We start from the raw sequence: 13,339 nt of genomic DNA, 5'->3' as shown, positions 1-13,339 counted from the left end.
GAGACCTGGGATTGAGTTCCACGTCAGGCTCCCTGCATGGAGCCTGCTTCTCCCTCTCCCTGTGTCTCTGCCTCTCTCTCTCTGTGTCTCCCATGAATAAATAAATAAAGTCTTAAAAAATAATAATAATCGTAAAAGCCTTTCTTCAAGCTAGGCAATTTCAGAAAGGAAGTGATTAATTTAGGCCAGTGTTTTTCAAATGTTTTTGGCTATGACACACAATAAAAAATACATTTCATTGTGATTCAGCATATGCATATGTGCACAAATACAGTGCACATATTCACATACATGTGTGTACCTGTATATGTGAGTATATAGATGTGTGTATGTATGTGTAAGAAAGTAATGCTGTTCTAAGCAGTATTTAGTCTATATGTGATGTACTTTGACATTTTTGTATTCTATCAAAAAAAAATTTCTGCATGGGATCGACTGAAATGATTTCATAATCTAGTAATGGATAGTATTCTATATTTTGAAGAACATTGGTTTAGGTCATTAGGACACTAAATTGCAAATGATATTTTCATGCCTATAAGAAATACCTGAAAAACATAAATCATTCCCAAATTGTATAAACCATTTCCAGTTTGTAAACTAATTCTTTTGACTAAGTCTGCCTTGTAATAATGTACATGAAATTTTATATTACATTTAGTTTCTGGTGTACTTAATGCTGTTTTCTCTTTCCCCCACCCTTTACAGTGACAAAAATGTGGATATTAATGAAGAACAACTGACTGGTTGTCTTCTAAGAAAGCTAGGTGAGGCATACATTTTAAATAGTTTTTTAAATTATAAGAAGCAAGGTAGTTAATAAAGTAATGTGTCTTTGAGGACTTGTATAGATTGTAATTTTCTTCAACATAATGTGAAGAGTGTTATTCTTAATGAATTAATGTCCTTTTGGGATAGGAATTTTTTCTCCCCAATTAATTGATTGGCAGTTGGAGAGAATTGGAGAGCACTGGAGAGAATATATGACTTATCTTTGGACAAAGTCAGTGGTAGAACTGAAACTCTTAACCCTTAAGCTCTTCCTCTTTCCAGTGAGAAATGTTATCTTGGAGTGTTAGTTAGGTATGCCATTTTAGGTTAGTTTGTTATTGGATGTGGAATGCCACATTATTATTATTTTTTTATATAGTTGATAGAATTCTAGATGTATTGAACATGGAGGAGTTTAAAGAGTTATCTTGCCCTTCTGTCTCCAGATGGTGCTCTATCAAATGGGAATTGTCTCTTTTTCATGGCAATCATTTTATTAATACTCTTATCTTTGATTTAGTCTTTCTGTCAGATAGGTTTTGTTAATAGATGGAATAAATTGTTATTTAAACATGAAATGGGTGAAGAGTTATGCTAACATTTATATTTTAAAAATTATTTTCTAGACGGCAAGATTGTTTTACCGGGCAACTTTCTGTATTGTACATTCTATGGACGACCATGTAAATTGCAAGTGCTGCAAGTGAAAGGGACAGATGGCATGATATTAAGAAAGCCTCAGAATGACTCTGACACCAATGCTCAGGGAATGGCCTCTGAACAGTCCAGCATGGAAACCAGTACCCTGGATGTATCTCTACAGCTAAGCCAATTAGATCTGGGAGAGCCTCAGGACCCACCATCGAGCAGTACTCCTTGCAAACCGGTAGATGACAGAATGATAAATAAAGACAGTGACGTTTTGTTGGATGTTACACAGAATCATGGGGATAGCAGCAGACCTGGACTAGTGGAAGTCACAGAACTTAAATGTAGTTTTGAGTCGGCCAGAGGAGGAAATGAGCAACTTATCAATGAAGAGAGATTGCTGAAGTCAGCCTGTGTAGGAGCAAAGTGCAACACTGATATTTTTTATTTTATTTCTTCAACAACAAGAGTTAATTTTACAAAGGTTCATACAAATTCAGAAGAGGAAGACAACCAATTCAAAGTAACTTATGACATGATAGGAGGCTTAAGTAGTCAGCTGAAAGCAATTAGAGAGATTATTGAATTGCCTCTCAAACAGCCTGAACTTTTCAAGAGTTATGGTATGATTCCTTCAGTGTATTGCAACAGAAGTATTAAATTCAAACAGTCGGTTCATTCCACTTATGTAATAATTGTTCATCTTCTTTTCTTGTTTTTCTTTCCTGAGTGGTAGGTATGGTAGGAGGTGTGAGTTGCTTTGGGAGATACCAGTTAAGTGAGCCTTTTTTCCATGCTTGATCTCTTTAGGTTGTAATGTCAATTAGTTTCAGCCTTGTCTCTTCTAATTGCATACTTCCACAATTGTTTGTATTGGATCTAGAATTAGTATCTTGTCATTCTAGATCAGCTGTAATGACCAAAGAAGGAAACCGAACATTTAAATATGTTGGATGAGGCTTCTTTGTTAGGAAATGTAACTGTGTGCACATCTCTTTGCATTGAAGCAAGTGGTTAAGGGAGTGGTTGGTTCCTAGGAAACTCAGGGCTTCCTCCTGTGTGGTAATTGCCCAGATCCTCTGCATGTATTTGGTGCCTACCATCTCTTTCTCTCTGCCTTTTCATTTTTCATGAATCTTTACATATATATATGTAAAGATTCATGAAAAATGAGACTTGAGACCATGAGACTTGATATATGAATATATATATAAAATATGAATCCTTTGATTGACATTTTGTTAGTAATGCTTATATAACCTAAGATGACTAGTTGAGATAAAAATTAGGATTGATGGCTTCCTTTGGATGCCTGTGTTCTTGTCCGAGCTTTGTGTTCTGATATTGAGCTGTGCTATCTGGGATGGAACATGGCAATTGTTTGGGTGTCCAGCCAGTTTTTTACCAGTGTGCATGACCTGGTTGGGTCTACAGAGAGAAGGTCATTGCCAGAGAGTAGCATTTGGGCCAGTTAGTACATTTTTGGGGGAGGGGGCAGGGGCAGAAGGTCTGACTCTTTAGTTTTGTAATACGAGGTAAATTTATATTTTACAACTCCTATTTGCAGCCACATGACAATACAAGAAACCTAGTAATGCTGAATCCATTGTTCTCTTCTTTTTCTTCTAGGAATTCCCCCACCTAGAGGAGTGCTACTCTATGGCCCTCCAGGCACTGGAAAGACAATGATTGCCAGGGCTGTTGCTAATGAAGTCGGAGCCTATGTTTCTGTAATTAATGGTCCTGAAATTATAAGCAAGTAGGTCCATAATTTAATACAATAAAGTGTTATTAAATGCTTCTTAAAAGTGATTTTAAAAAAATGACTGCATAGCATTCTGTCTGGCTAGTTCATATGTTGAAATACTTTAAATTTGCTTTTAATTGTGTATAAAAATTAAGTTTAGAAAATAGTTTTTGAAAGTAATTTTAAGTATTCTGGAAGTATTAGAAAAATTAAATGAGCTTTTATAGACAAACTTTAAAAACACTAAGAGTTGATCCTCAAATGTTATTTTATTTGTTACAGATTCTACGGGGAGACAGAAGCAAGGTTACGTCAAATATTTGCTGAAGCCACTCTACGGTACTTACATTTAGATTTGTAATTAGTAATCAAGATTATGTTAAAGTAGAGTTACTAACACCTTATATGAAACATGAAAGAACACTAGAAGAATAATACTGATAGCACTAGAAATGATTGTAAATCTAATGAAGTTGTATTTAATCTATTTTTATTTAGTATTGTTTTGGAAGTTTGATCAGTGAGTTATTGAATTACATAAAGTAGGAAAATTAAGACAATGTTGTATGGTAAGTCATGATTTTACTTGAGCATATAAATTTATGATTTAGGGTACGTGGGCATATCTAGTTTATCTAGTTTGTCTTAGTAGATTGTATTATATTAGCCCTTTATGCTTAAAACCCTTTTTTTAAAATTATAGTTTGTTTCAAAGGGACAAATCTTTTGGTCTTTTTTTTTTTTTTTTTTAAGATTTTATTTATTTATTCACGACAGAGAGAGAGAGAGAGAGCAGAGACACAGCAAGAGAGAGAGGCAGAGACACAGGCAGAGGGAGAAGCAGGCTCCATGCAGGGAGCCCGACGTGGGACTTGATCCCGGGTCTCCAGGATCACACCCCGGGCCGAAGGCGGCACTAAACCGTTGGGCCACTGGGGCTGCCCTCTTTTGCTCTTTAAAAACAATTCTTATTGATTATTCCTCAGTTTAGGCTACCATATTACATTGCAATGAGTATAAGAATGTGGTCTATAACTTGGTCTAATGTATTATTCATAATAAGGCTATGTCCCTAACATTGTTTTGGTATTTAACTGATCATAATTCTGCTCTTATCAAAAGAACTTTCATTTTTGAAGTTTTTTTTTCAGAGATAGCAGATGAAATAAGGTAGTCCTTTATAAAGTTGGTAGTCCCAGTACTGAAAATTTGAGAACCAATGGTATACTGTATAGTGTAGTGTGTTTTCATTATTATTACGTTCCTGGCAGTTGAAGCTTTCTTTTTTTAAAAGACTTTATTTATTTATTCATAGAGACACAGAGAGAGACAGAGAGGCAGAGACACAGGCAGAGGGAGAAGTAGGCTCCATGCAGGGAGCCCTATATGGGACTCCATCCTGGGTCTCCAGGATCATGCCCTGGACTGAAGGTGGCGGTAAACCGCTAAGCCCCCTGGGCTGTCCTGAAGCTTTCTATTGTGAGAGAATTCACATCTTTATATGGGAGAACCGATCACCTCGAAAGTTCTTTTTCTAATAGACAAAAAAAAAAAAAAGAGAGAGCACATTTGGAATTTCTATCCCTTGGACTTTACACCTGCTCCAGGGGACAACTCTGGCTTCCTGAATTGATGGAATCATAACAATTTACTGGGTATTAGCAGGCAAGTTCTATTTTGGCATAGACTGATTTCATGAGCAGTAGACTATTCTTAATACTCTACTTTTTATTGAATTTAGATTTGCTGGAAAGTGATGAATTAATAATTTGGACTAGAATTAATGTAAGGTTTTTCAGTTTAACATCTTGTTGCCTGTGTCTTTAATATTATTAACTGAGTCCTAAATTTGATACATTGCATTTCTTTTTTTTAATTAAGTTTTTATTTTAATTCCAGTGTAGTTTACAGTGTTGTATTAGTTTCAGGTATACAACATAGTAATTCAGCGATTCCCTACATCACCCTGTTCTCACGATGGTAATCCCCATACCTATTTCAGTCATCCCTCTTGTAACCATCAGTTTGTTCTCTGTAGTTAAGTCTGTTTTTTGGTTTCTTTTTTTTCCTTTGCTCGTTTGTTTTATTTCTTAAATTAAACTGATAAGTGAAATTATATGGTTTTTGTCTTTCTGTTACTTATTTCATTTAGCACTATACTTTGTAGCACTATACTTCATCCATCTCATTGCAAATGGCAAGATTTCTTTCTTTTTATGGCTGAATAATATTTCATTGTGTATATATACTACATTTTCTTTATCCATTCATTCATCAGTGGACATTTGGGCTGCATCCATTATTTGGCTATTGTAAATGATGTTGCTATAAATAAGAGGTGCATGTATCCCTTTGAATTAGTGTTTTTGTATTTTTGGGGTAAATACCCAGTAGTGTAATTTCTGGGTTGTAGAGTAGTTCTATTTTTAACTTTTTGAGAAACCTCCACAGTGGCTGCACCAGTTTGCATTCCCACCAGCAGTGCATGTGGGTTCCTTTTTCTTCACATCCTCGCTCATACCTATATCATGGTTTTTGATTTTAGCTCTTCTGACAGGTGTGAGGTGATAATCTCATTGTAGTTTTGATTCACATTTTCCTGATAAATGATGTTGAGGATCTTTTCACGTGTCTATTGGTCACCTGTGTATCTTTGAAGAAATGTCTGTGTCTTCTGTTCATTTTCAGTTGGATTATTTGTTTTTTGGGTATTGAGGAGTATCAGTTTATATATTTGGATATATGTCATTTGCAAATACCTTCTTCCATTTAGTAGGGTTGCCTTTTAGTTTTGTTGATTGTTTCCTTTGCTGTGCAGAAGCTTTTTATTTGATGTAGTCCCAATAGTTTATTTTTGCTTTTATTTCCCTTGCCTCGGGAGACATATCTAGAAAAATGGTTCTATGGCTGATGTCAGAGAAATTACTCCCTGTGCTCTCTTTGTAGTTTCAGGTCTCCTATTTAGGTTTTAATCCATTTTGACTTTATTTTTGTATATGGTGTAAGTTTCATTCTTTTGCATGTGTGTTTCAATTAAAAAATTGGAAGTGTTCAGTTTCACTTGAAACACAATACATCAAATCTAAAAATAAGATGTATATTAAATAATTCATTTTACTTGTTTGTTTTTAGACACCCATCAATTATTTTTATTGATGAGCTGGATGCACTTTGTCCTAAAAGAGAAGGGGCTCAGAATGAAGTGGAAAAAAGAGTGGTAGCATCACTCTTAACATTGATGGATGGCATTGGTTCAGTAAGTATAGTACCAATATCTATTCTGTGTTGTGAAAGCAATGATTCCTAATAATACATATATAGTAGCAAAAACTATCAAATATATCTGAGTTTTGGGATATTATAGGACAGGGAAAAATATTAGCCTTAAAAACTAAAGGAAAGAATCCATAAATTAATTTTATTCAGCAGATATCTTAGTAACTTCTAGGATGATATAATGCCATGTGTTCCTACCATATGAAAAATAAACAGTGATGGATTTCTTTTGTAGTAAATGGTATTAACTTAAAAATCTGAAGCAAAAATCAGTAAGGAAGATTTAGATCAATTTTACTAAGAAATTTCATGAGTAAGTCTTCTATACTGTAAAAATTGATTCTTTTGGGGCTTTAGGTTTAACAAGTGAAAGAAAAGAAAGTGAAAATAATGGAAAATATGTACAATATCTAAAAAGAATCTACCCGTGTTACCACATTCTCTGATAGGGCATTTACTCACATATTAATAAAACCTATGTGCTTATTATGAAAGGAAGATCCATAGGAGCAATGGCAGGAATGAAGAAAAATTTTGTCAGACTCCTGTGACAGCCATTTACCAGAATACAGTTCTTATGCAGGATTGTAAATAACACAATTTTTAGAGTCATAGTATGTTAGAATCAAAAGAAATTTTAGAAAACATGTAGCCCCAAGCCCTCCTTTATACATTAAAAAACTGGACAGTTAGAACTTTCCTACTGGTAGAAACTAAACATGTGAACGTAATGTGAAAATTGGGTTTTAAGTCTCCATTATTTGCTAGCATGTTACAGTTTTGTTTTGTTTTTTTAAGATTTATTTATTTTAGAGAGAGTGAGGGAGAGCGAGCTCATGAGCGTATGTGTGCAAGTGGGGAGAGGGAAGGAGAAGGAGAATCTTAAGCAGACTCCCCCAGCATAGGGCTCAGTCCCACATCCCATGAGATCATGACCTGAGCTGAAATCAAGAGTTGGATGCTCAACTGACTAAGCCATCCAGGTGCTCCAACAATTGTGTTGACAATTTTAAGAGTAACATAAAAGAAGAATTGATACCTGAGGGAGGCTGGATGACCACATGATTCTAAGTCTTGGTGCAATAACTAGGTGTGATGATGTCACAGATTTGGTTCTCAGCCTTTAAAATTGGAGAATTCAATGATGCTAGTTGTTGGAGGTGGCAGGGCTCTGAGAATTGATCCATAGTAACAACACTCACAAAAGATATACATAAACTGAGATGCCAATTTCTGTTTACAATAAGTAGTAGAATTGGGGATCCCTGAGTGGCTCAGCGGTTTAGTGCCTCCCTGCATGGAGCCTGCTTCTCCCTCTGCCTGTGTCTCTGCCTCTCTCTCCCCCTGTGTCTATCATGAATAAATAAATAAAATCTTTAAAAAAAAAATCATTAAGCCAACCAAATATCTTTGTTTATTGATGACTTTGTTTATGGATGACTCTTTCCACCTTGACTGAATATTTCTAGAGAGCTGTATTATAATTAGAAGAGTTCTGGTAAGTATGAAATCAGATGGAAGGCTCTGTTTTGGAGGATCTTAATTATTACATCCTTGCTGCCTCTTTCTCTCCTGATGGGATAGGTCCACTGTGGACTGATATTCTTGCCTATGAGCAGGACTGGAAGCGGGTGACATGGATGTTTAAGTATGAAAATGCTTACAGGCCTGTTTTTGTCTCCTAAATACGTAATTGATAGATTTATTGTAATCCATACATTTTCTGTTGGGACAGCCAGTATAATTGAATAGGTTTCAGTTTCCTTACTTTGAATCACATGTCAGTTAAGCTTGTCTCTGTGGGATTATACTTGGGTCATCAGAATAAAATGGATAACTTTCACAGATGGCTGATCATTATAGTTCTTTATAATTTGTTGTTCCAAATTTCATTCCTATGTGAAAAATCTATATGCATTCAAGGGTGGCTGATACTCAGGTATTGGATATATTGCTGTCTTTATTACTAGGAATTTAAACATCAGAATAAAAAAAGTACAATCCACATGTGAATAAGATTTCTAAGACAACTGTATAATAGAGTCTTGTTCTATTTGGATAATGTGCTGGCCGTAGTCTTTGTTTCAATTAGGGGGAAAAGGACAAATTAAAACAACTCTATGGTAGGATATTATACGTTCTTATTCATGAGAACAGTGAAGTTTAGATGCCAAAACGGGGAGAGAGACATCACTATAGTTGGGAAAGTACATAGTGAAAAACTTTCTAGATGAGGGAGTTTTGAGGCTGAACTTAGGAAAATGTGGGATGCGTAATAACAGTGTAAAGGATGAGACTTAGTGTGGACACTTAGATCCATATTATCTATATAGCCAGTACTTCCGTATGTTTAGTATAGATATAGATAATTTCAGATCTGTATAGATATAGATATGGCAATTGTATGTATTAGCGTTAGAAGAATGTGTAATTTATTCTTATTTTATTTTGTAAGGAAGGAAGTGAAGGCCAGGTGTTGGTCCTTGGGGCCACAAATCGCCCTCACGCCTTAGATGCTGCACTTCGAAGACCAGGACGATTTGATAAAGAGATAGAGATTGGAGTTCCTAATGCTGCAGATCGGCTAGATATTCTCCAGAAATTGCTTCAAAGGGTACCCCATTTACTCACTGAAGTTGAACTGCTACAGTTGGCAAATAGTGCTCATGGGTATGTTGGAGCAGACTTGAAAGCCTTATGTAATGAAGCAGGTAAGTATGCTTTGCTACTGTGAGTCTTATTATATCTTATTTCTTGAAATCACTAATTTTTTTTTCTAGTCATGAAATATATATTTATTGAAAACTAGATAAATCAGAAAACTATAAAAAAGAAATAAAAATCACTTTTACCTAAAGGTAACCACTGTGATAGTATATATCCTTTCATACTTTTCCTAAGTGTACACACACACACACACACACACACACCTGTATAATTAGATTCATTAATGGCAGTATTGATGGTAACTATTTATTGATATCCTGCTATGGAAATTAGGGAGAAGTGCCTACGGGGGGATCAGAATTTTCCTTAAGGAGCCCACTTTGTATATTTTGAAGTGCTGAAAAAATACTTAGCAAAATCTAAAAATTCTATACCTCAGAGTGTGTGATGGTAATGTTAAAGTCTGAAAATGTATAAGGGCTGTTATTAATCAGTTGACTGGCTTTAAGAAATCTATCTAGGCATAGCTGTCTTTACTTTGGAAGCCCTTAAAACCTTTTAACATTTGTGTAATTTTTCAGAGTAATTTTAACCATGAAAAATGTATTCAAATCAGGGCAGGTTTTATAAGCTATTGAAATATTTCATCAGGCAAATAAGAACTTACTGAAAAAAATATCTTGTTGTTTTGTTTTCATTTGTTTGTTGGTCCTAAGAAGATGTGTTTATTTTCTGGTAGCTTCTAAAGGCTGGGCATATACCTCATAGCATCCCTGGCTTGCCAGTAATCTCAGGTTCCTTAAATTTATTCCCTTGGATATATGTTTCTAGGTCCTTTTATACTTTAGAAGGAATTTTTTTCAGTTGTATGCCCTTGTTCCAGTTTGTGACCTATCCAACATTTTCAGAAGATGTTTTACAGAAAGTTTAGCCCTTTTAGGTAATGGAAGAAATTGGATTTTTGAGTTGGAAATTTAGTTGTTTTAGAGCTTTAGTATAGAAATATGGTAACTTCAACTTCCAAATTATTGATTCACAATTAATCTAACATAGTAGGTTTTGAAGACCCTTCCTTTAGGCCTTTCATCTTTCTAATCTGGCTCAATATGTGTAGAGAAGAGAATATAGAACAAAAAGCAGGTTTAAAGAGAAAACTTGGAAGGGATATTTAGGGGTCTTTTAATATCTTACTGTTGGTAGAGAAAATCAGTTTTATTCTTTTTGATCATTATCATAATTTTCACGTTAGAGGATTCACAGTTGGAAACTATAGGTTATATAGGCTACATGGCAAATACAAACATTCTTTTGGTGCATTTTGGTCCCTTTCTATCTAGTTTCTTGTGCTTCACAAGAAATGGTGGGTTTAGTCATGAAAATGAATTCCCTAGTGAACAAGAAGTATCAGGGGATAACTTTGCTTCCTTCATTCCATTAGGTGATAATGAAGAGTCTGGATTACTATTTAGGTATTGCTTTGGATTTCACCATCTAGGCAAGGATTCATTCTTCAATATCCTTTATCAGACTTTTTTTTTTTTTTTTAACTTTCTCATATATTTCATGCACTCTAGAAGGCTCTGGGCTTCTTGCTGTCCGGAAAAGAGATGAAAGAAAGAGATTTGTGAATAACTACTTACACAGTGAGATATATACTCATTAAACTATGGAGAATGTAGTGACTTTTCCTATGGGGAGAGGAATGCTCTGATTATATAGAAAAGTCACATCTAGGAAGAAGCTTAAAAAAAAAAGAGTTCCATAGGCAGAATAAGGCAGGTGAGAAGGTGGGAAAGGGAATACATTCTTTCCCACTGATCCTCACACCAACCTTGTGATATGAGTATCAGATAGACTCAGGAGAGGTCTCACAGCTGGTATGTGTCAGGTAAGATTTAAATTTAAGATTCTTTTATTCCAAATCTATGCTGTGCATCAAAATTAAATAATAAAACACATGATTTTGTCAAAGTGGTGTAAGGCTTTTTTTATTTAATTTTTTATTTCAAAGGTAAGTATAATCTGTAAATTAAGTTGTGTCCTGGGACATCAAGGGGAAATATGATAAAGTAATTTACATACTAGATATAAATAGGACCATCTACCCTCATGGGCACTGTAGTAACCCAAAGAACTTTAGGGGAATAACAAGAAGATTTAAAAGATTGTACCCTTTACTATGTTACATTTAATTTAAAAAGTTGTGAAAGGATGAGAAAGTGGGATGGAGAGGGGCCTCCAACCTGAAGATAGAGGGGTGAGAGAGAGAAAAAGAGGGAGATATGGGGTATACTTGGCACATACAAGCAGTAAATAAATAGTAACTTCTATTAATGTGACCTAATAGTAATTTCAAATTATCAGTATTGAACTGATCTTTTTTCCTCTAGTCTGTGAATTGGTTTATGAGAAGGTAGTTTTTAAAAAGATTAGCATTAAAATTAAAGTGTCCAGTAGGGAAAATAGGTGGTTTTGTGTATACTGTCTTAAATACTAACATATGATTTGTTATGTAGTTTCATTCTCTATATAGCAGAATAAAGTTTAAGAACCATGTAGTAGAAAGGTGTTTTTCCAAAGAAGCAGGGGATATAGTAGAAAATGGATTTTGAGAGTTGGACAGACCTGCTTTTAAAATCAGGCTTGTGACCTTCTTGGCCTTATCTGAGCTTTAGTTTTCTCCATTTGTACATTTAGAGGGTTGTGGCAGGTGATATCTAAGTGCCCTTGTAAATATGACATTCCTAGATATAAGGGAGAACGAAAAAGAAATGGGGAAAAATCAAAAAGAAAGGATGGGAAAATTAGAAAAAAGAAAGGGGAAAATAAATGCCAACTTAACTTGCTAAATGTGGCCTGGCCTCATTGTTACTTTCTTCATACACCTGGCCTTTCTGCCCTTCATTGTCTTCTCTTTAGTATCTGTTTTTTGAATAACTTAAATGTAAGTGATTAGGGCTTGCTCCCACAGCGTTTTTAGAGAGAGTGCCACAAAACATACTAATGTCCATTGTGAAGTTATAGTTAACTACATTTTCTTATTGAAACAATTTTATAATTTCTGACTGTGGAGTTGACATGAGTAAATTATTAATTTGGCTAATAGTGCAACTCAGAAGGGAAGATGAAATAACTCTAAAACTCAGTAAGCATTAAAAATAGTAGAATTACATTCCAAGTGCTATAGAATAGGCATAAGCATGTCCCACACATTGAACACACAGGGGTATCCATCCCCATATATTATGATGTGTATATTAAGCATAGGAAGAATAAACTCAGCTTTGTGGTAAATTTAAGCTACTCTCCTAGTTTAAAAAACTGGGCACTTAATATTGCATCCTACCTAAATTTAGAGGGGTTATTAGGAAATAATATGAATGGCTCTCAGTCTTTTAAAATGACTACCTAGGGGAGGTTTGAATTGGTGCCTTTTATTTTTTTAAAACCTGTTAAGTTTCCTTGGGCAAATAGAAGCAGTTGCAATCATTACATTGACCTTAGAGAATCACTGTATTTTTTTTAAAAAGTCATGATAATATATTAATATTTGGAGGTAGTAGTAATAATTTCTGGCACATAGTAGGTGCTCAATAAGTGTTTGATCTGAGAAATATATGTGAAAGCTGGGAGACATAATGAGACTACCACCCCACTGCCCTTGTAGAGCAATAAAAATGTTTATTAACCAGAGAGTTGAATCGATGTTGTTTTTAAACCCCTGGTGAGATTCATGTTCCTCTCTCTATTGCCTTCAGAAATCCCTGTCTGTGCTGAGAAAACAACTCCAAGTGGCTATTGCTACCTTTATAGGTAGCAGTAAATAAGGTATTGTTTTGTGATGCCCAAATCACTGTTTTCTTGAACATTCCAGTCCATTTTTAGCTTCCTACTAACAAGATTTCTCAGTCATGGCTCTGACTGTGGACTTTATATTTTGTTTAAAACCAGTGCTTTTCAGGAGGCACTTTTCATTGTTTGCCAGTTGTGCTATGTTTGCGTGGACAGCTTGAGAATGTCCACTGGCATATCTGGGAAGTAAAGGCACTTTAACTTCCAGATTTGTGAGCACAGTGAGATAGTCTAGCTCCAGGAGATGTATTCCCGAGTACGTAAGTTAATTCTATCTCTTTCTGTAATTTGTTCTTCTCCACGAAATCCACCTTCATTTCATACGTGCTCAGTTCAGGTGGGATCACTTGGAGCAGAGGTTCTCAGATCTGCTCATGT

At 35.1% G+C, this 13,339-nt stretch overlaps 1 protein-coding gene across 8 annotated transcripts in view; it reads left to right on the top strand.

Annotated features, from left to right (window-relative positions):
* AFG2A (AFG2 AAA ATPase homolog A) overlaps positions 1-13,339 on the top strand; it is a 530,081-nt gene that overhangs the window by 9,425 nt on the left and 507,317 nt on the right. For all 8 annotated transcript variants that reach the window (XR_012000935.1, XR_012000937.1, XR_012000934.1 and 5 more), the window contains exons 4-9: positions 709-767; positions 1,398-2,042; positions 3,049-3,178; positions 3,449-3,505; positions 6,299-6,422; positions 8,898-9,153. Coding sequence is in view for 4 of the 8 variants with exons in the window: in XM_026016788.2 (XP_025872573.2) it covers positions 709-767; positions 1,398-2,042; positions 3,049-3,178; positions 3,449-3,505; positions 6,299-6,422; positions 8,898-9,153 (1,271 nt within the window). In the remaining 4 variants the exon portion in view is untranslated. The remainder of the gene's footprint in view (positions 1-708; positions 768-1,397; positions 2,043-3,048; positions 3,179-3,448; positions 3,506-6,298; positions 6,423-8,897; positions 9,154-13,339) is intronic.

This window comes from Vulpes vulpes, chromosome 4 (assembly GCF_048418805.1).
Source record: "Vulpes vulpes isolate BD-2025 chromosome 4, VulVul3, whole genome shotgun sequence".
Taxonomy (NCBI): Eukaryota; Metazoa; Chordata; class Mammalia; order Carnivora; family Canidae; genus Vulpes; species Vulpes vulpes.
This window is presented reverse-complemented; position numbering and strand designations above follow the sequence as displayed.